The sequence below is a fragment of the Nelumbo lutea genome, chromosome 4 (genome assembly GCF_056320005.1).
Source record: "Nelumbo lutea isolate HS-2025 chromosome 4, American lotus-T2T, whole genome shotgun sequence".
Lineage (NCBI taxonomy): Eukaryota > Viridiplantae > Streptophyta > Magnoliopsida > Proteales > Nelumbonaceae > Nelumbo > Nelumbo lutea.
In genome coordinates, this window is record NC_142687.1 from 11874709 (window position 1) to 11896217 (window position 21509).

The following is a 21509-nucleotide window of genomic DNA, read 5'->3' on the forward strand; positions in this document are numbered from 1 at the left end:
TGTGATAGAGATCTCGATTCTCGACTCTCTACCCGGCTGCAACAACTCGATACTCACCTTCAAGATCACTCATCTCACAGATCATCGCAGTTAAAGAGGGACACCTCATTGCCTCGGAATATCTTCCCCACCATCCATTCGAAACCATACAGTGCTGATTAGGTGGACATCAACTGAACCACCATAATTCAGTCAGTGTTCAACCAAAGATTAGGCAGGCAGTAGGCCCAAATGGCGGAAACAGAGACAGCTTTCACACGTGGCGAGATCATGAAGGGAACCACCTCTCCCCACACGCATTCGCCGAACGCCACGCCACGCCAATTTGCTACCACCACCATCCACCATTCAACCGAGCAGACGACCACTTGCACTTCCACGGTGAGAAGACAAATAACGCACTCGGAGTCGGGAGTGCGGTGACTGATACATTGATTGTTCTTTCGGGATGATGGTTCACCCGAGTTGAATGGATGAAACTGTTATATTGGGATTGGGTTGAACTTTTACTCACTCATATGGAAACGAGATAAAAAAAAAAAAGAAAAAAGAAAATATTTTGAGACGATGGCGTCGTACTTATTTAATTATTTCAGTCAGCATTATATTATGTATAATGACAAAGCAACGGTACTCTTGAATTACAGATTAGAAAAATAAAATTATAGGTGAAAGTAAACTTACCAAAATTGTTCAGTTGAGATTTTTAATGATCTACCAACAACAAATATCAAAATGATGAAATAATCATTTTAAAGCACAAATTAATTAATCAATCATTTTTATTTATTCTCAAGATGAAAATTTGTCCAAAAAATCTTCTGAGAGCTAGATTTTTTTTATTAAAATTGTAAGTTAAAAAGACGAAATGGTTTCATAAAATAAATAAATAAATAAATAAATAATATATTGGATTAAGTAGACTGTATTCCCCCTCAAAATATTATAGGGTAATTTGAGGTTTTATAAATATTTAAAGGAATATCCCATGAAATTTAACTAACAAAATGCTAAAACGCTAAGTGTCGGTCAGGATTTTTCGTTTTGTTAATCGTAAATTCGTAAACCTAACTCAAAATTTTAGCCCGAACCAACCTGAAATTGGGTTTGAGTGACCCGGTCCAAGTTGCACCTCTAGAAAACAAAGTAATATCTGAGGTTATTTTTGGCATTTGAAACGTACATGGTAGTGATTAGTGCTGAGCACAACTGCAGAAATGTTCCCATATCCAATTCGGAGAGAACATTCCTAATTCCTGGTTCGTCCGCACGCACATATTAAAAAAAAATAATAATAAGTAAAAAACAACGCTTTTGGCGGCATATTGCCTCCTTCGCAGCCACTCCAATACAAAGCTTCTCACGCTTCTTCGTTCCCATTCCTTCCCATTTTTTCCTTCATTTCACGAACTCTAATCGCCCAGTGTCGCTCTCGTTTAGTCCACGTCAACTCTCACACAAATCCCTGAATCCTGTGAAGTCTCGTTCTACCGGTGGTCATTCACGAACCCTTCACTCTCTCTTTCTCGTCTCTGAACCCTGTAGCAGAGTAAGGATGGGAGCCTTTTGCAACGAAGAGCTCCCACTCTCGCAGAAACTCAGCTTTGCATCCGCGCATGATCGAAGATTTTCGAAACACGTCCTTGATAACGTCCACGGAACCATCACTCTTGATCCGGTATGAGTTTCGGCGTCGAACTTCAGATTTTAATCCACCTTCTTTACATTGGATTTGTTTCAGGACCTTTTTTTTTGCTTTTTTCCTTTCTCTCTTTTCTTTTGTAGCTTTTGTCTGTTTTTCATTTGACAAGATTGCGAAAAACTTTGTCAGTTATTGACATGTAAAGCTGCCTTACAGTGAAGCGTTTTTCCTTTTAAGTTAACTTAATTGGAATTAGAATGTTGGCTATTTGTAGACGTGGATGGTTTTCGAGAAAAAGGAATTTATAAGATATTCAAGAATAAGAACATCACTTCTAGAAATTGAAATATACTGTGAAAAACGAAAGCATTCATTTAGAAATTTAAAACAAATCAAATTTACTCCCAACGAAAAGAATATTTTAATAAAAAAATGATAGAACAGGTCAATGAAGAACTGAAAACACTTAACATGGCCATCTATTTTTTAAATGCTTTTGCGAAGGAGATCTCCTACGCAAGCTTTAGCTGGCTGTCTAAATGTAACTCAGTAGTTATATGTACCGGATAATTTCTTCTCCTTATTGTTTTCCGATTTTAATCATGATGTTTCACCCCCCATTGGTTCAATCATTTATGGTGTTAGTTTAAGTATCTCTGATAGGTTCTTCGCGAGCTCAACTGCCACTTTGTGACATTTCAGCTTAAGTTTTGTATCTGCCTCCTCTGTTAATGATGAGCAGATAATATATGGATTAATAGTTTTTGTATTTTTATTTGTATAATTGCCCACCAGCATTTTTTAATTCATTGATGTAGAAGTACTCTTAACCTAGACTTGCGGATAGTTGCACAACTAAAATTGATTAATATTTTTTGGATGGTTGCAGCTCTCATTGAGGTTTATTGACACTGAACAATTTCAGAGGCAAGCGTATTTCTTTTCTTAAATGATTTGTGATTTCTTTCCTTTTTGATTATTCTCCGAGTCTTTCTCAGTTATTTTAATTATAGTAAATCATCTTACATTATGTAATTCCAAAATTGCAGGCTTCGTGATCTAAAGCAACTTGGTGAGTTTAAAGTATCTTCTTTGAAACCCATTGTCAGGAATAATAATTTAGTTAAGGTTTGAATGCTCTGTAGTTTGTATCCATGTTGTCCTTCCTTTTTATGTTATTTGTTCACTTAAATTTGCCTTATGTTTTACTTTATCACCCCAAATATGGATAGTGGCCCTGGACCTTGAAGGTGAGATGCAAATATCTCAAATGCCTTATTAATATGTCTTTTGCTTCTGGCATGCTTTACGTGCATTTGATAAAATATCATAGTAGCAAGAATTTCAAATAGGTTAAACAATTGCAGATTTTTTTAATATCTTTACCATATTTACCGCACTTAACATTTAAATCATGCTATCAGTTGTGTGAACTTTTGTTGTTGCCATGCTTGCAAGGACAAATATACTTCTATTGGTGTTTTAAGAGATAAGTCTTAAAGTCTGCATATGTGGATCAAGTGTGGACTACTGAAGTGTGCAAAGCGTATCCGTAGCTGAGTGAATACATTCTGATTTTAGGATTTCATTTATTTAATTAGGCTGCATTTGGAAGGAGTACAAATGCAAATATGTAGAGTGCAAAACCGTATATTTTGTATTATTTTTTATGTATTTATGCTGTACATATTTGCATTTGTACTGCTTCCAAACTGAGCCTTAGTTTTTCAACACGTGCCATCTTGATCAATGCTAAGTGTTTTGGTACCCATTGAAAAATTGAAAACAGTATTTGAGCTTAGGCTTTATTGGATTTTGGAAGATTAAAACCTAACAAATAACACTGAATATGCTGGAAATGATGTCATGAACTCCATTTACATATTTTTATCTAGATTTATTAATACATAAATTAATTGAAGAACGGAATCCAGCCAATTTCATAGCTATTGCTAATTTTCAGCACATGGTAGGCACCTAATACATTGTTCTGTTCTGTACAGTTAGAACATAAATGTTTCTTTCTTAATTTGGTTTCTGTCAGCAAACTCTTACAGAATTTCATGTATCTTTCAGGTCTGGCGTACATGGTTTATCCAGGAGCTGTACATTCTCGGTTTGAACATTCACTGGGGGTGTATTGGCTTGCTGGTGAAGCAGTTACGAAGCTTCAAACTCATCAAGTATGGAACTGCTTCTACATGCTCTGCTCATTCTCATTGCAGAACCCAGACATTCTTGAAAATATTCTTTGGATACTTGTCACATCCTTGTAGGGCTCAGAGCTGGGAATTGATTGCTTTGATTTACAAACAGTGAAGATTGCAGGTACTTTAAATGTATTTGCTGTTAAACTACCTTGTTTTGAATGATCTGGATCCATCTATTTTGTCTTTGTTTCTATTTCTAGGGCTACTTCATGATATAGGGCATGGGCCTTTCAGCCATTTGTTTGAGCGTGCATTTCTTCCTCGGGTTCTTAATGGTGCTAAATGGTGATTCCCGCCTCCTTTACACAATATAATTTCATTTAATGTTTCCAATGTGTGTGTGTGTGTGTTGTATGTCCTCAACTCCAATGTTTTTCTCACATAGCACATCAGCAATTGTAATGCCCAGAAGATCAGAACCAAGACTTGTCAATCTAATGTCTCCTATTTTGGTGGTAAAAAAAGACACATTCAAGGGAATGGAGGCTTTATTTTTATTCACTGATTACCTAAGCTTTTTGACCAAAAAAATGCCTCCGCCTATTTTGCATTATCTTTTGTGGTTGTAAATCTCAAGACATAAGGATAACCATCTAATAGATAATGTTTCTCACCCATATCTGTATTGTTCAGATCTGATGTTTATTGTCTTTCTCTTGTAGAGGAGGCACTAGTGTTTAATTTGTCATGTGGGCAGCTGCCACTTCATGGTTTTAATGACATAGAACCAAAACCTCAAGTGCATGCTTCTGCACTTGCTTTTTTTGTATTCAAGGTTAAAGTTGCACTTGTCTCATCAAAGCATGCTGTCGGCATTAAGCTTGATTGAGACCTCAAGTAGATTGCCAATGCGTCACTTACATACTGTATGATATGTGTACTGTGTAATGAAGAATTATCTAGTATAACCTATGTGAATTCTGTCTCACTACCTCTTGAATCATTTCTGCAGTTAAATACCTCTTTTGAGGTCAAATTCATGGCACATCATCAATCATAATGAGGGCAGATTTGGCCCTCCAGTAAAATTGTGACACGTGGCACCTCGTGACAACTAGGAAAACACCCAGCCAACAAACTTACGAAGTTGGTGACCCACCCGGGCACCAGTCTGGCCGGCCTGGCGCGACCTGCGCGGCGCGCGCGCGCGGCACGCGGCCTGTGCGAACTGCGCACGACCTGCGCGACCTGGCCGACCTGGACCAGCCTAGCGCATGATCCGGCCAAGGCGCCAACTTGACGACCTGATTTAGACACTGACCCGCCGACTGACACAGGCGCCGACCTGACGACCTGGCCTAGACAATGACCCGCCGACTGACGCAGGCACCCCTCTGACAACCCGGCCCAGGTGCCGACCTGGCCGCCTGACACAAGCGCCAGCCTGACGACCTCTCGGAGTTCACCACCGTACCCCGGTTCTGACAGGATGCGACGAGTCTTACCGTTTGGAGGCTTTTCACCCACCTAACCCGCGAGGACTCCGGTATATAAAGACCTCACCCCCCAAAGGGGAAGGGGATGAAAAAGAAAGGGAAGTAACCCTGTTCTCTAGATCTCTCATATTATCTTCAAAGCTCTCTACAATAAGAGTGCTAACTTAAGCATCGGAGAGCCCCCACCGGGAAAGTACCCCCGGGACCTCTGATTTAGTTCTCGCAGGTCCTTCAGCTCCCGCCGCCTACGAAGAGGAGGAAAAGATGCAGTTCTCGGAAGTCCCTCAGCTCCCCCACCTACAAGGAGGAGGAAGAGATGGAGTTCTCGGAGGTCTCTCAGCTCCCACCACCTACAAGGAGGAGGAAAAGATGGAGTTCTCGGAGGTCCCTTAGCTCCCGCCACCTACAAAGAGGAGGAAAAGATGGAGTTCTCGCAGGTCTCTCAGCTCCCGCCACCTACAAAGAGGAGGAAAAGATGAAGTTCTCGTAGGTCCCTCATCTCCCGCAGTCTACAAAGGAAAGAAGACCACCTCATGCTGAGGGCAGTCGGATTGCGCCGCACCGAGGAGCTCCAACATTCTCTAAGGCATCGACCGCCTAGTAGGGAGTTCGCCAGGCAGTTCGCCCCCAGGCAGTTCGTCCCCAGGTAGTTCGCCACCAGGGAGTTCGCCACCAGGGAGTTCGCCACCAGGCAGTTCGCCCCCAGGCAGTTCGCCACCAAGGCAGTTCGCCCCCAGGCAGTTTGCCACCAAGGTAGTTCGCCCCCAGGCAGTTCACCACCAAGGCAGTTCGCCACCAGGCAGTTCGCCACCAAGGCAGTTCGCCCCAAGGCAGTTCGCCCCCAGGCAGTTCGCCACCAGGGAGTTCGCCCCCAGGTAGTTCGCCACCAAGGTAGTTTGCCCCCAGGCAGTTCGCCACCAGGGAGTTCGCCACCAGGCAGTTCGCCACCAAGGCAGTTCGCCCCAAGGCAGTTCGCCACCAGGCAGTTCAACACCAAGGCAGTTCGCCACCAAGGCAGTTCGCCCCCAGGCAGTTCGCCACCAGGGAGTTCGCCCCCAGGTAGTTCGCCACCAAGGCAGTTTGCCCCCAGGCAGTTCGCCACCAAGGCAGTTCGCCACCAAGGCAGTTCGCCCCCAGGCAGTTCGCCACCAGGGAGTTCGCCACCAAGGCAGTTCGCCACCAAGCAGTTAGTCACCAAGCAGTTCTCCCCCAGGGAGTTCGTCACCAAGTAGCTCGTCACTAAGGCACGCCACCACTGGGTCGAATAACGAGGTACTTTGCCAAAAAATTTTACATCACAAAACATTGGTACGTGGCTGAAAACGGTTACATCAAATCATATTAAAAACTTCAAAAAGATGATCTTAAAAATAATATTCTCAAAGTGAGAATCCTGCCATTCAATCGTAACATTGTTTTCATGGAATCAAGTCCAAATTAATAGATTCTGATCAACATGGTGGAAAATTGGATCTTCTTGCTGCCTTTTTGATAATGAATTTGTTATTATATTTCAAAAAATTCAGGTTGTGTTTTGACTCAGGGTGCAGAAACAGAAGCAAAATCTTTTTCACACAAAATCAGAAGCTTCTCAAATGGTCTCCCCAAAATGTATTAAAAAAATTGTTGGAACTAGTGAAAACACAGAAAAATGACCATTAGTCTCTGGATTTTGTACTGCTTGATTCTTGGAACAATACATTGAAATCCAGAAAGTAGCAATTTCCTTCCATCCTGCAACTCAATTTACATTGCCATACAAAACAGCCTTGTGAATTATTTATTTATTGCTGGCAAGGGGTTTATACTTCAATTTGTGACTATATAATTGGCACTTTTCTTGTATAACCAGTAATGATGTCAGAACAATAATTGCGCTTTTCAATGCCTCTTTAATCTTTAGTAAATTTTCTTTAGAAAGTATTGAATACCATGTCCGATAGAGATAAGTTCCTAATTGGAAGGTTGAAGCTGGTGGGAAAATAAAATTTGGAATTATTAATGATGATGGTATTTCTTGTGGTTTCCCAAATTTCCCTTAAAGAGCCTCTCAGTGTTCCAAATTTCCCTTGGGTTAGGAAATATAAGATTAAGAAACACGGCTTTGCTGGGGAAATGGTTTTTGAGACTACTAATGGAACAAGACAAACTTTGGTATAGAGTGATTGCTAGTATTCATGGATTGGTAGATAACAGTTGGGATGCAAGACTCGACCCTAGGGCTTCTCAGTGTTCTCCTTGGAAAGCTATTCAAGGTATTTTGCCTCTTATGCTTCCTTATTTCAAATATGATGTCTAAGCTGGAAATAAAGTCTTGTTTTGGGAAAATGTTTGGGTTGGTGAAAATTCCCTTAGAGATAGATTTCCTTCTATTTACTCCTTGTCTGAAAACAAAAGAAAAGTGATATCTTCAGTGTTTGTTGATAACTCCTGGGATTTGGGCTTTAGAAGAGGTCTAAGGGATTCTGAAATGGGGATGGTTGATGATTTGATCACTCAGTTAGGGGGAGTCTTTCTTGATCAGTCCTGTAGAGATAGCAGAATTTGGAAACCTTCCCCTTTTGGTTTCTTCAATTGCTCTTCTTTCTATAACGTTTTGCTTTAGACCTCTAACCTTGTAAAGAATTTCCCTTCAAAGGAGGTGTGGGGTAGCCCCGTACCCTCTAAAATTCAAGCCTTTTGTTGGGAAGTGGTACTCCAAAAAATCAACACCTTGGATTTATTGCAGAAAAAGAGGCCAAATATGTGCCTCTCCCCCCCATGTTTGTTGTCTCTGTTTGGGTTCTGGTGAGACAATTTCACATTTACTAATCTCATGTCTCTTTGTGTTCTTTATTTGGTCTTGGTTTGGTTCTCTTCTCTCTTTGGATACAGGTGGACTCACTCCTCGAGCGTAGTGAACCTCTTTGATCCAGCTTTTTACAAGCAAGCAACGGTTCGTGGAAGGATTATGTGGAGAGCCACTAGAGCTGCTGTATTGTGGTCAATGTGGGAGGAAAGAAACAATAGGATATTTAAAGGCAGTTGTAGATCCAAGGAAGATGTTGTGGAAGGAATAACTACTAAGGTTATCCATTGGTTGAAATCCTGTGATCTTTTAAAGGATTTCTCAGTTGAAGACATTTATAGAAGTTGGGGTATTGTGGCATCTACTATTACTTCCAAAGCTATAGTAGAAAACCTTATGTGCTGATTTCGGCCAAGCTTCTTGTGAAAGGAAGAGTAGAAAGTTGGGGATTTTAGTAAGAGACAGAGGAAAGGGAAGAAAAGAGAAGAAGGTCGACTAGGATTGATTAACATAACCCTAGCCGCCAGCCCCTCATTCTATTTATAATTAACTTAAGTATGAGATATTACAAAGATGCCCTTAGTAGGGCGGCAACTCAAACTAAGTAATTACAGCTCTTTAAAAAATAAAAACTAATGGGCCCAAGGCCCAACAACATCTTCATTTAAAAGAAAATAAACTAAACACAAGTCGACCCACTCAACATTCCCCCTCAAGTTGGGAGTAGATGTCATACATCCCCAACTTGCGTAGATCATGCTCCAGCTTATTCTTTGCAACGTCTTTTGTGAGGACATCAGCAAGTTGCATATCAGAAGAAATGTATGGAAGACAAACTTCTCCAGAAGTTACCCTTTCTCTGATAAAATGTCTATCTACTTCAATGTGCTTAGTTCGGTCATGCTGGATTGGATTATGAGCAATATTAATTGCTGCCTGGTTATCGCAGTATAGCATCATAGGTTCTTTTGCCTGAACACCGATTTCTTCCAACAGAGAACGGATCCAGAGAAGTTCTGAAACTCCATGTGCCATGGCCCTATATTCGGCTTCTGCACTTGATCTTGCCACAACTGTTCGTTTTTTACTCTTCCATGAGACTAGGTTACCCCCAACTAGGGTGCACACTCCTGAAGTTGATCTTCTGTCATCGAGGCATCCTGCCTAGTTTGCATCTGTATAGATCTCTAGCTTGAGTTGTCAATGATCAGTAAACAATATGCCTCTGCCTGGATGTCCCTTCAGATAAGCAAGGATCCTGTCAATTGCCTTCCAGTGCTGGTCTCGTGGAGCATGCATGTATTGGTTCACTACACTTACTGCATAGGAGATGTCCGGTCTTGTCATGCATAAGTATAGTAGCCGACCCACAAGTCTTTGGTACCTCCCAAGGTCCTTTACTGGTTCACCTTCTGATGCACAAATTCTATGGTTCTGATCAATGGGGGTGCTAGCTACCTTTGTTCCAAGTTTCCCTGTTTCTTGGAGAAGGTCCAAGACATACTTCCTTTGAGAGAGAAAAATTAATGTTTCGATCTTGCAACTTCAATGCCTAAGAAGTATCACAGTTCTCCAAGGTCCTTAATCTCAAATTCCTTATGCAGGTTCCTCTTCAGACTATCAATCTCACTCAGATCATTCCCAGTGACAACAATATCATCCACATAAACAACTAGGATTGACACCAAGGATCCCCTGCGCTTCACAAACAAGGTGTGATCAGATTGAGTTTGAGTGTAGCAAAAAACAATCAGGGCCTTTCTGAATCTGTCGAACCATGCTCTGGGGGATTGTTTCAAGCCATATAGTGACTTCTTCAGCTTGCATACCTTTCCCTTTTTATCATTATAATAAAAACCAGCTGGAAGGTCCATATACACCTCTTTTTGCAGATCCCCATTTAGGAAAGCATTCTTCACATCCAGTTGAAACAAGGGCCAAGAGTATGAAGTAGCAAGAGAAAGGAGTATCCGAACAGAGGTCATCTTTGCAACTGGTGCAAAAGTCTCTAGATAATCAATGCCATAGGTCTGTGTGTATCCTTTTGCAACAAGTCTTGCCTTGTACCTCTCTATGCTTCCATCTGCCTTATACTTTATTATGTAAACCCATCTGCATCCAACTGTCTCCCTGCCTTCTGGTAGGTCCACAATCTCCCATGTCTGATTCTTAATCAAAGCTTCCATCTCTTCTTGCATAGCTTCCTTCCACTCGGGTTTGGAGGGAGCCTCACTAACACCCTTGGGTATAGACACAGAATCAAGAGAAGAGAGAAAAGCACGGTAGGAAGGGGAAAGTCCATTGTAGGATAAGTATTGTGATATGCAATGAGCAGTGCACTTCCGTTTCCCTTTTCTAAGAGCAATAGGGAGATCAAGGTTATCTGTAACAGTGTTAGTGGGACTAATGGGAACTAAAATAGTAGAGGGATCAAGAGGAATACCTGGATCTGTATCAGCCGAATCTGGAGTCTCCAAGGGATTGACAAGAAGTGGTGTGAATTCTGCTGTAGTGGAATCAACCTCCTTATGAAGTCTCTGCTGTGAGTGATACTGTGAGACAGAACGCAAAGAGGGTGGCAAGGTAGGTGACATCGGATGGTTGTCAAGCATAGTAGTAGACACAGGAATTGGAACTGGGAGAGGGATAGACTGCTGACTTACTTCCTCAAAACACTCCACCGAGAAGGATTCCTTGAGAAGAAGTATGTAGATTCAAAAAGGGTGATGTGCATAGTAACAAATCGGTTCCCAGAGACTGGATCATAGCAACGGTACCCTTTCTGATTCTCTGCATATCCAAGGAAGACACATTTCTTTGCCGTGGGATCAAGCTTCGAACGGTAAGGGCCAAGAATATGCGCAAAGCAGACACACCCAAACACCCTTAGAGGAATATGAAATATCTCCCCCTGAAGAAAAAGAAGGCTGAATGGAGTGCTGAATCCAAGTATACGAGAGGGCATCCTGTTAATCAGATATAATGCAGTGAGAACAACATCACCCCAAAAACGAATTGGAACTGTCGCTGTGATCATCATGCTTCTTGCCGTCTCAACAATGTATTCGTTCTTTCTCTCTGCAACACCATTCTGCTGTGGACTGTAGGAGCAATTACTCTGATGGACAACACTATACTCCAACATATATGAGGCAAGATGTCTCTCAAAATATTCCCTAGCATTGTCATATCTGAACATCTTGATTCTAGTTCCAAACTGTGTTAATACCATCTGATGGAATTGCCTCACCAAGGATGGTACCTCATCATGTGATTTCATCAAGTAAATCCAAGAATATCGAGAGAAATCATCCACAAATAGGAGAAAATAGCGATAGCCGCCCATAGAGGGAACATGATAAGGGCCCCACATATCCGAATGAATAACATCAGAAGGAGAAGAACATCTTTTATTACTTGGTTTAAAAGAGTGTCTACAATGCTTTTCAAGTTCAGAACCTTCACACTTCAACCTTGACAGACTCATAGACTCAAACAATTTTGGAGACAAAGCACTTAAAGAAGAAAATGATAAATGACCCAGACGATTATGCCAAAGTATAATCTGATCCACTAGTTTTGACTCACTGTCCTTGCAAACATGATGACTTTGGTGAATTGGAAAAGTATCCAGGAGGTAGATTCCATTCACTTCACGACCACTCCCAATTGTCCTCTTTGAATCCAGATCCTACAAAATACAATGTCTAGGAGAAAAAATTACTGAGTAGTTCAGGTTCTTAGTCAAACTACTAATAGATAACAAGTTGGTGTTCAATCTAGGAACATGGAGGACAGAGGGTAAACAAATGGAATCATTAATTTTGACAGATCCCTTCCCAGCAATAGGAACATGGGATCCATCAGCTGTGGAGACCCTATCTCTGCCAGAACTGAGCTGGTAAGAGGAGAAAATGGTGGAGCAATGGGTCATGTGCTCTGAGGCTCCAGAGTCTATAATCCAAAGAGATCTCTCCTTACTTGAAGCAGAAACATAGTTTGCAGTGACATGTGGACCACCTGTGTGGGCAAGGGAGGTAGAGTGAGTTCCACCTGTGCTACCTGTACCTTGTTGTCCGGTTGCGGCTGAATTGGAACTAGCTGTATCCCTCTGATTTAGAAGTAACCCAAACCTCTCAAGCTCGGCCCTTACTGCAGCAGCTGCAACAGACTCCAAGGCAGCTGTAGTAGGGGGGGCCGGAGTGTTACCAGTAACTGCCATATGTGCATTTCCTTTCTTATTCTTCAATTTGGTCAGCACAAGATGTGGGTGAAGCTTCCAACAAGTATCTCTTGTATGCTTCAGTTTCTTACAGTAGTCACAGACTAAGTCCCTTTTGTCTTCCTTCTTGCTCTCATTGCCATTTTGTTTAGGTTTCATAGCACTTACCATATCAGATTGATCAGACATGAGATTCTTCATCATTACATCCCTCCTGCACTCCTCTCCTGACACGAATGCATATGCTTGGGAGAGAGTGACACTGTCCCTGGAAAGAAGATGCTGTCGTGCAATGTCATACTCAGGGTTAAGGCCAGCAAGGAATTCGAACACCCTATACTTCTTTAAGTGTCTTTGATAGGTAGCTACATCCTTGGTGGTTTCCCAAGCAAAGGTCTCTAGATGGTCAATCTCCTGCCACAAGGTCTTAAGGACTGAGAAATAAGCTGCAACAGATCTATCTCCCTGCCTAGTAGCAATAATCTGATTTCTCAGTTGATAAGCCCTAGCAGCATTCTCCTTCTGTGAATAGGTCTCTGCAACCCCATCCCATATCTCCTTAGCAGTGTTTGCCCATAAAAAGGTTTTTACTTATATGTGGCACCATAGAATTACACAACCATGTCATTACCATATAATTTTCTTGCACCCACCGGGAGTTGCTAGTTTCGGGTTTTACCTCTTCACCAGTAATATACTCCAATTTTCCACGAGCCCCAATGGCCATCTTTGCAGATTGGGACAATTCCAAGTAATTTGTACCATCCAACCTAACTGTAGTAATGGTTCAAACTCCGAAGGGGTCTCCAACTCCTCCTTCCACTGGTCCCATTTCATTCCCGGGCTTATATTCAACTCTATGTCCCTCCATGTGTCTCAAAGAGGTACAAAAAACAGCTAAAAAATGCAACAAGAATAAACAGAATACCTTCTGGAACCAACGACACTCCTTTGGTGTCCTGGACTTTCTTCCCACGAAAGATTCCTTTTCGGTGGAATGGGGAGAAGAGAGAGAAGAAGCAACTGCCCTCTCTAGAGGCCTCCAAACCACATGGAACTTGAATCGCCCCTTACAAAAAATCCAGAGGAACCCTAAAAAAATAGGGCGCCACTACCTAGGTCAAAATTGAAGAGTCCAACAAAATCAGGACTCTTCCCCTTTCTCAAGTTTTTCCTGATTCTGATGAGAAACCCTAGACCAACTACAGGGCATACAAATCCATCAAGAAAATCCAAAAACTGGGCTTATCTGAAAGCTTCGATCAGCCTCTTAAATCTCCATGTAGTCGGCCAATCTAGGGCTGCAGGAATGAATCTCTTCAAGAACCATCAACCTGCTCTGATACCAAGTAGAAAACCTTATGTGCTGATTTCGGCCAAGCTTCTTGTGAATGGAAGAGTAGAAAGTTGGGGATTTCAGCAAGAGACAGAGGAAAGGGAAGAAAAGAGAAGAAGGTCGACTAGGATTGATTAACATAACCCTAGCCACCAGCCCCTCATTCTATTTATAATTAACTTAAGTATGAGATATTACAAAGATGCCCTTAATAGGGCGGCAACTCAAACTAAGTAATTACAGCTCTTTAAAAAATAAAAACTAATGGGCCCAAGGCCCAACAACATCTTCATTTAAAAGAAAATAAACTAAACACAAGTCGGCCCACTCAACAGCTATGATATCGGAAGTTTGGTCCCCACAACAAAGGGTGAAATTGAACTTTGATGGAGGCTCTATAGGTAATCCAGGCCCATTTGGTATAGGAGGTGTTTTCAGAGATAATGAAGGCAAGATAATGGCTTTGTTTTAAGGTCCAATAGGAGTTAGAGATTCCTTAAGAGCAGAAATCTTGGCACTACATCAAGGTGTAAAACTGGCCAAACAATTGGGGCTATAGCAGATTGAGAGACTCCAAGTTGGTAATTGGGTGGATGCAATTAGGGCAGCTGGGAATTTGGCAATATAGACAGCTGATAAGGGAAATTCTTAGCATAACAAGGGAGGTGGGTGTTTGTTTTAAGTGGGTAAGGAGATCAGCAAATGGTTTTGCTGACGCCTTAGCAAAACAAGGGACTGTAAGGGAGAGTCTTTATTGGGCAGTGCTGTAATGTTTGATGTTTATTGGATCAACCTTTTCTGATAAGGGTTGAATTCTGTATTTCAGTTTAATTTATCTCTAATGAAAGTTATCGTTTCTGATAAAAAAATCCTGTGTGTGGATTGTAAGTTGTTTTTTATACAAATTACAACAGCTTGGCTCATTAGTTTTTATCCATTTTTTTTTTTATCAATAACAATATGCTTTATTAATGAATAAGATTTGTGAAACTTTAAGTACAGTTTTTAACCAATTTAGTTGATGCCTTTAATTGTCCTTTTATGAACTATTAGTTGAAACCTAGATAAACAAGGGGTGAGCTCAATTGTAATTGGCAACGGATATTGGGAGAGGTAGCATCTCGTGCCTCTCTAAGGGATGCTTGCAATGCTTATTTGAAGTGATTATAAAATTTATTTTACTTATAAAAAAATTATTAGTTGAAACCTCGATAATTTTGCAACTTACAGCATTGGAAATTTGGAATCTTGTATTCATTTGTGATTTTGGAGATGGTTTTCAATTATTTCTGACTTGTTTCTTAATAAATATTGTCCCACCTTGAGTAGTTTCGTCGACACTGTATTACTGCTATTTTGGAGATGGTTTTCAATTATTTCTCACTTGTCCAGGTCTCATGAAGAAATGTCAGTGAGGATGGTTGACTACATTGTTGATGAACACAATATTGAAATTGATTCTCAAAGCCTTAAAAGAGTGAAAGTAAGCTGATTTTTAGTGTTCATCTGCTGCAGCCCTGTTCTCTTTGAAGACAATATCTGTTAATTTTCTTTAGCTTTAATTTATGAGGGTTTTCTCCTTCTGTCATCAACCATTGCCTTTTCTGTTATTAAAATATATATAGTTATCTCATATGCAGAAATTCATGTAAATGCATTCAGACATGCATGCAAATACATTAAGATTTATGCCCGAATTCTATTTGTCTTTTATTAGTAGCAATGTTTTAAAAAATGACCCGGAACCAGAACCTTTCTGGCCACCAGTTTCCGGGATGATGGTTTGACCGTTTGGTTCGAATGAACGGTTTTTGGCCAGGGACCGAGTTTGGGGTAAAGCGGAACCGGTTACCTGGACGGTTCCTGGGCTGAACAGTCCAACCATCCGGGTCAACAGCGGTTTGATAACATTGATTGGTAGCCTTATCTCATTTCATGGAGGCACAAGCTGTGGTCATTTCATCATTTATCATACTGTGGCTACTTGCTTTCTTTGAACTAAAGAAAAGCCAAGTTCTCTGAAGTTCTATGCTAACTCTGTGCATTATCCTCTACTCCTTGTGTTTGTCTGGTCTGAGTGTGAACTTTTGTTTGATGAATCATTGTGAAGATACTATTGCCTTCATTTTGGCACTTGATCTTGATGTCTTGTTTCTCACTCTTGAACACACCTATACTATTTTTCCTGTTAGTATGGACCTTTTGATGTTATGAATCTTATGTGCCATCTATTTATTGGTTTATTGCTAAAATAGCTCCTAATCAAGGTTATACATGAAGCAGACCTCGTCTTTTTATGTTCGTTATTAATATCACATGCATTGCATGTGCATTCTCACTTGTTTTAAATGATGAGGGATAAAGGGTAGCAAATAAAACTTTAAAATACCTTTGTGGTTGACTGAAATAACTATTTTGCTTGTCAGTTTAGTTGATCCAGTCTAAGCTTAGTCACCCTATGCAACCACATCATGAATACAAACTAGTTAATAATGCAATTGGTATGGCCCTCAACTGACTTGTTGATGCTTTCATAACTCTACTCCTAACTTTATATCTGATGGATGGTAAGATAACGAGTTTGGAAGTTTTAAACAAACATCCTACAATGTGACCAAATATTAGTTAGCTTTCTATCTATTTCAAACCACTGCTATATAAATTTGTAGGGATCCACATTGGGTCCTTTGTTGCACATCCTAGTTATGTAATTTGTCCTTTGTTATTATTAGTATCACTAGATTCACTACTATTTTTGTTATTATATGCATAATTCAATATCTTTCCATCATCACCATCATGACTATAGATGTATATCACTACTATTTTACATATTTATATTTTCTGGTTATTGTTTTCATACTTAGCTCTGTGTATAAAAGATGCTTGATGGACTAAACATGGTAGACCAGTATTATATCAGATAACTATAGATGTACATCATTGTCATGTGTGTGTTTCATTATATATCTGTGTGTATCTGATTTTCCATTTTGACAGGAAATGATTCTTGCCAGCTCTGAAATTGCACTGCCAAAGGTAAGCCATTTTAACAATAAATTCTTTTGTGTTCAGATAAGCTTCATGATTTGTGCTCTTAAAACCCAAGGCCTTAAAAGTGTTTTAACTTTAACCTATGGTGTTTTTAAAAGTAATTTTTGCTGAACGTTCTAACTCTCCATATCACAAGTCATGCACATTTAAGCTATGGTGTTTTTCTATCAAGCAAATTCATATCATTTGTCTTTTCCAGAGCATGAAAGAGAAGCATTTCTTGTATGATATTGTTGCAAATGGTCGAAATGGGATAGATGTTGACAAGTAGGTCATATTCTAATTATGAGATTTGTTTATTGGAATACTGTTCTCTTTCTCCCACTCTTCCTATGGTAGATACTTATACTTACAAGAGTAATACCATAAGGACATCTTTATTTGTAGGTTTGATTACATTGCTCGTGATTGCCGAGCTTGTGGTCTAGGCTGCAATTTTCAATTTGAGAGGTATGGGTTGGAATTTTGTTTTTAGATATTCTTATTGATAAGAGCAAGTCTTGCACATGCAAACTGGGGATTTACCCACTTGTGAATGGTAAAATATATTATTCCTTCATTTTGACATCTTTTACAAATGTGAGGTGTTAATCCCAAATTGCCTTAAAAGCCAGTGAATTTTTATACAAGTGACAAGTAAAAGGATTTTAGTGTTTTCTACCTGGGCAGTTGAAATGGTGACCCAGATGGCTGACCGGGTCTGGGTTTTTGACATTTTGATTATTCCACTGAGCAAAACCATCCAACCTGCCACCAAGCCAGCTTTCTGGGACAAAGCCAGGATCAGTCTAAAACATTTCTTTAGAGCTGGCGTCTTGTCCTATATTAAGATTTACAAATATTATCTTACTATCTTCAGGTGGCATGGTAGAACTATTGCGCTTTTGCTAGCATCAGCATTTTTTCTTTTCACTTGCAGGTTAATGGAAACAATGCGGGTTTTGGGCGATGAAATATGCTATCGTTCTAAGGATTGTAAGTATTTTCTTTAGAATTCTGTTTTTGTTTAGAATTCAATTTTCAGTTTCATACTTTATGATCCTTGTACTTATTTATTTTTAATTATTTTTACAGATCTCACAATTCACAAGTTATTTGCTACTCGAGCTGATCTGTATCGTACAGTCTATACACATGCAAAAGTCAAGGTAAATGTTTTAGGCATAATCTATATTTTCCAACTCATCTAAGAACGTCTATCTGTTTTCCCCATTCTATTGTTATGTTTAAAGGCTGAATGGTTAAAATGGTATGTTCTTTTTCAGGCAATAGAGCTTATGTTTGTAGATGCATTGCTAGAAACAAATAATTGTCTAGGAATTACCTCTCATGTTGATGACCCGGCTGAATACTGGAAGGTTTACTACATCTATTTAATTGATTATATTTCATTTTTCATATATTCGTAAGGCATTTATAGAACCTTTGGGCATTTGCAGTTAGATGACACAATACTAAAGACCATTGAAACATCTCCAAAACAAGAACTGACAGAAGCAAAGAAGATTATTTCACGTATTCGTAGAAGGGACTTGTACCAGGTATTGAAGTTTGTTGACACTTTTACCTTTTTTTTTGTTTATTTTTTTATAAGTGACATGGAAAAGATTTCATTGAATGATTAAAATAAAAACGTGTTACGACAAGTGGTTGTGAATACAACTGAACTAAGCCATTACATTACACACATACCCCACCACCCTACAATTGTGTCCAATACATTTGCTGTTTATGAACTCCTTGTTTTTCCAGACAATTAGCAAATCTTCTTACCCATCTTATTTGAATGTTCAAATCTTTGGAGAGACAATTGAAGTTCATTTTTGAACTGCCTACCTCCCTATCCTTTATCAGCCACCCTACTACTATCTTCCAATCCCCTTCAATGATCAACCTTACAATTTCCATTTTTTTTTTTTTTTACTTTTTGCACCCCAAAAACTGCTGCCAAAAGTTCTGCCCTTACTAAATCACCTTCTTCTATTGGACCTGAAAACAAAGGACAAATCGTTCCACTCTCATCCCTTATCACCCCCTCAATCCCTGAAGGTCCAGGGTTGCCCATGCTGCTGCCATCGAAGTTCAATTTTATCCAACCACCACATGGGGATAACCAAACCTTGAAGGTTTTTTGGTTTCCTAGAGGAAGAGCCAGTTATTGCCCCTAGTTCTTAAAAAAGTGGTCCACTGTAAAGTCTGAGAAAAGTTTCTGTATCTTCATCCAATGTGCAACTCTTAGGGCTTTGATCTCAATTGCCCTTCCGTTTCTCCCCAAATATTCTTGTATTCCTCTCTTCACAAACTGTCCAGATCACTGTTTCCCTTGTACATCTCCACATAATTCTGCCTCTTCTTTTTGTACTCAAAACAATGGTCAAAATAACCTGTCCATGGACAAAGTGTGTTAACAAAGAAACTTCTTGGAGTTGTTCTGAATTGATTTTTTATTACTGAACAAATATTCATTATAGATTTTTAATTTTTGGAGAATGTGCTTTGGTGCTTTATGTTTATTTATGGCAGTTTTGTAATGAGTATGCTGTTCCAAAGGATCAATTGGATCATTTCAAAGATGTTACTCCACAAGATATAGTTTGTTCCCAAGTAAGCGTTTCTTCTGTATAGATGATTTTTGTCAAGATTCGACAACCAATCCTTTATCCAGGTTCTGACTAGTTTCATCAATTGTAGAAAACTAGTGAAGTCATGTTAAGAGAAGAAGACGTTGCTGTTAGTAATGTCAGGATTGATTTGACTCGTGGGAGGCATAACCCTCTTGAGAGGTACTTGAGAAAGAGTGATAATGATTTTATCAAGTTTGTGTACTTTTGTGAAACCTCTAGTCTCCATATTTAATACTTTTCTTTTCTTTTTGTGCATGTATATTCTCCCCCAGCATCAAATTTTTCAAGGTACTAAAATTTCATATTTTTTTTTTCTTGAATTCTTTTTACCTTGATTAGAACTAGGGTTTAATGTTTTTATATTCTCACAGAAATATTAACCTCCTATATATTACATATTTGGCCTCTTAACTGTAGTACTTGCTTCAAAGAAAAATCTCTGGAAGTCAATGGCTTGCAAATTATTGAACTAGAGAAAGCTTATTATTTGATATAAATCCCCTTTTAGAAATAAATAAATAAATGGGTACATAACAAACACTGAGGAGTTACCTGGGGACGCACTACCCCCCATTGTATGTGGTGCACTCCTGTTTTATTTCAAAAAAAAAAAAAAAGCTCTAAAAGAGCAAGGAGAGGACAAAATAAAGCATGAGACAAAGTGGTAAAAAAAATGATCCAAGGACTTGTAGTTTAACAGAAAGCATTGTTCTTGATAGAGTATAGTAGCAGGACAGTGTTCTCCAAATAGTTGGACTTGGGGCTAAGGCTGAGTTAATAAGTTGAGTTGGGTGCATGACAGAGTAATTTAGGAAAGCTAAGTGAATCCCATTCCCTCATTCGTTCTTACTATCAACTCTCAAGCCCTCTAAAGATGGGGTGTCAATGCAACACTGCCTAGGCTGTCATATGCAAAACAACTCGGACGAAAATGGCAGATACCAAATATTTGGCTGGGTTACCGAGTCCACCAGGCATAAGAATGCTACTATCTTATAGTTAGTGTTGTTAAAGTGATACCTAGACAACCAAGTGGCCAAGTATATATATGAACATTTTACTGTAGGCAAATAGGTTATACCCACTTTATTTATTGATATAAATACATAAACCCTATTTTGGGTTGATACCTGTATATGTAGATCTGTAAACTAGGGTTCTTAATCCCTTTTTTCTGTGTATTTTCACTTAACCAGGGAGCTATTCAAAACCCTATTTATTCCTTTTCTGAAGATCAAATTTTAACTTTTGGTTTAGTTATTTACTGGCTTAGTTGTTTATGATTTATGGTTTATCAGGTGATAATAGGCTATTATTACTCATGCCTTAGTGATCAATTTCAATTTTTTAAATCCATGGTTAACTAGTTGAATTCGTAGCCTCATGGTTGCTGATATTGTATCCTATACAAGACACATGAACCTGTAAGGGGGCATCCTGTTCATTATCAGGATGTTCAAAGACAGTTTGTGCAATTTTTCGTTGTGTATGCAGGCTATGTATTTATCGTCCTCTTTCATTGATATCTGAAGTAACATTTTCTTTACCTACAGACAATGCCATATTTATGTATCACAATATTAGTTTTAACAACTTGTATTGTAGCAGGATTATGAGACCGAGGATTCATTTTCCATACAGGATGATAGAATAAGTCACCTGCTGCCTGCATCCTATCAAGATATGATAGTCAGGGTGTACTCCAAAAAGGCTGAATTGGTTTGTGAAAGACGATAGAAGAGATCATTCATGATTTTTCTTGTCCCTATTGCAGTTAAATCATGAATTTTATTCATGGATCTGTTTTGCAGGTTGAAGCAGTTTCTGATGCCTTCGAAAATTTCCAGATGAGAACATATGGGACCAAAGTACAAGTACATCCAACCCCAGAGAAGAAGAAACGCCGAGTTTAATGGGTTAACCAATTCCCCAACCTCTCTGTTCGTTATTTTTTGGCATTCTTATATGCATATTGATCGGGAGTCTCACATAGAATATCCAAAACATGCTCATATGAAATTATAATTTATAAATATTTGCCAGATAAGACTGACTTTTAATCAAATCGGTAGTATAAGAATATGCATTGAACTCTGTAAACGAAAACTACTATATAGCTGATGACTCGTCCTGGAAACTTTTGTATAGTCAATTCACTTTAGTGTTCCTAAAATGGTCACTCGTCCTGGAAACTTCT

General features: G+C 39.4%; 1 protein-coding gene across 2 annotated transcripts; it reads left to right on the forward strand.

Annotated features, from left to right (window-relative positions):
- The first annotated feature begins 1314 nt into the window (after positions 1-1314).
- LOC148853934 (uncharacterized) lies at positions 1315-21485 on the forward strand. Of its 2 annotated transcripts, none has more exons than XM_088985568.1 (19): positions 1315-1678; positions 2532-2569; positions 2692-2714; positions 3719-3825; positions 3919-3970; positions 4053-4137; positions 15027-15117; positions 16635-16673; positions 16888-16955; positions 17076-17138; positions 17608-17663; positions 17763-17836; positions 17954-18046; positions 18128-18229; positions 19212-19292; positions 19380-19471; positions 19585-19600; positions 20918-21031; positions 21124-21485. In XM_088985568.1, exons 1-19 carry the CDS (start codon positions 1556-1558, stop codon positions 21223-21225), a joined length of 1419 nt encoding a protein of 472 aa, XP_088841694.1. In that variant the 5' UTR covers positions 1315-1555; the 3' UTR covers positions 21226-21485. The 2 variants fall into 2 exon arrangements, with proteins under 2 accessions (XP_088841694.1, XP_088841695.1); XM_088985569.1 differs by having other exon boundaries at positions 20921-21031.
- The last annotated feature ends 24 nt before the right edge of the window (positions 21486-21509 follow it).

Coding starts and splice junctions, on each gene's coding strand:
- LOC148853934 (XM_088985568.1), top strand. CDS start 1,556: ATGGGAGCCTTTTGCAACGAAGAGCTCCCACTCTCGCAGAAACTCAGC. Junction 1,679..2,531: donor GAACCATCACTCTTGATCCG/GTATGAGTTTCG, acceptor GGATGGTTGCAG/CTCTCATTGAGGTTTATTGA. Junction 16,956..17,075: donor AATGGGATAGATGTTGACAA/GTAGGTCATATT, acceptor CTTTATTTGTAG/GTTTGATTACATTGCTCGTG.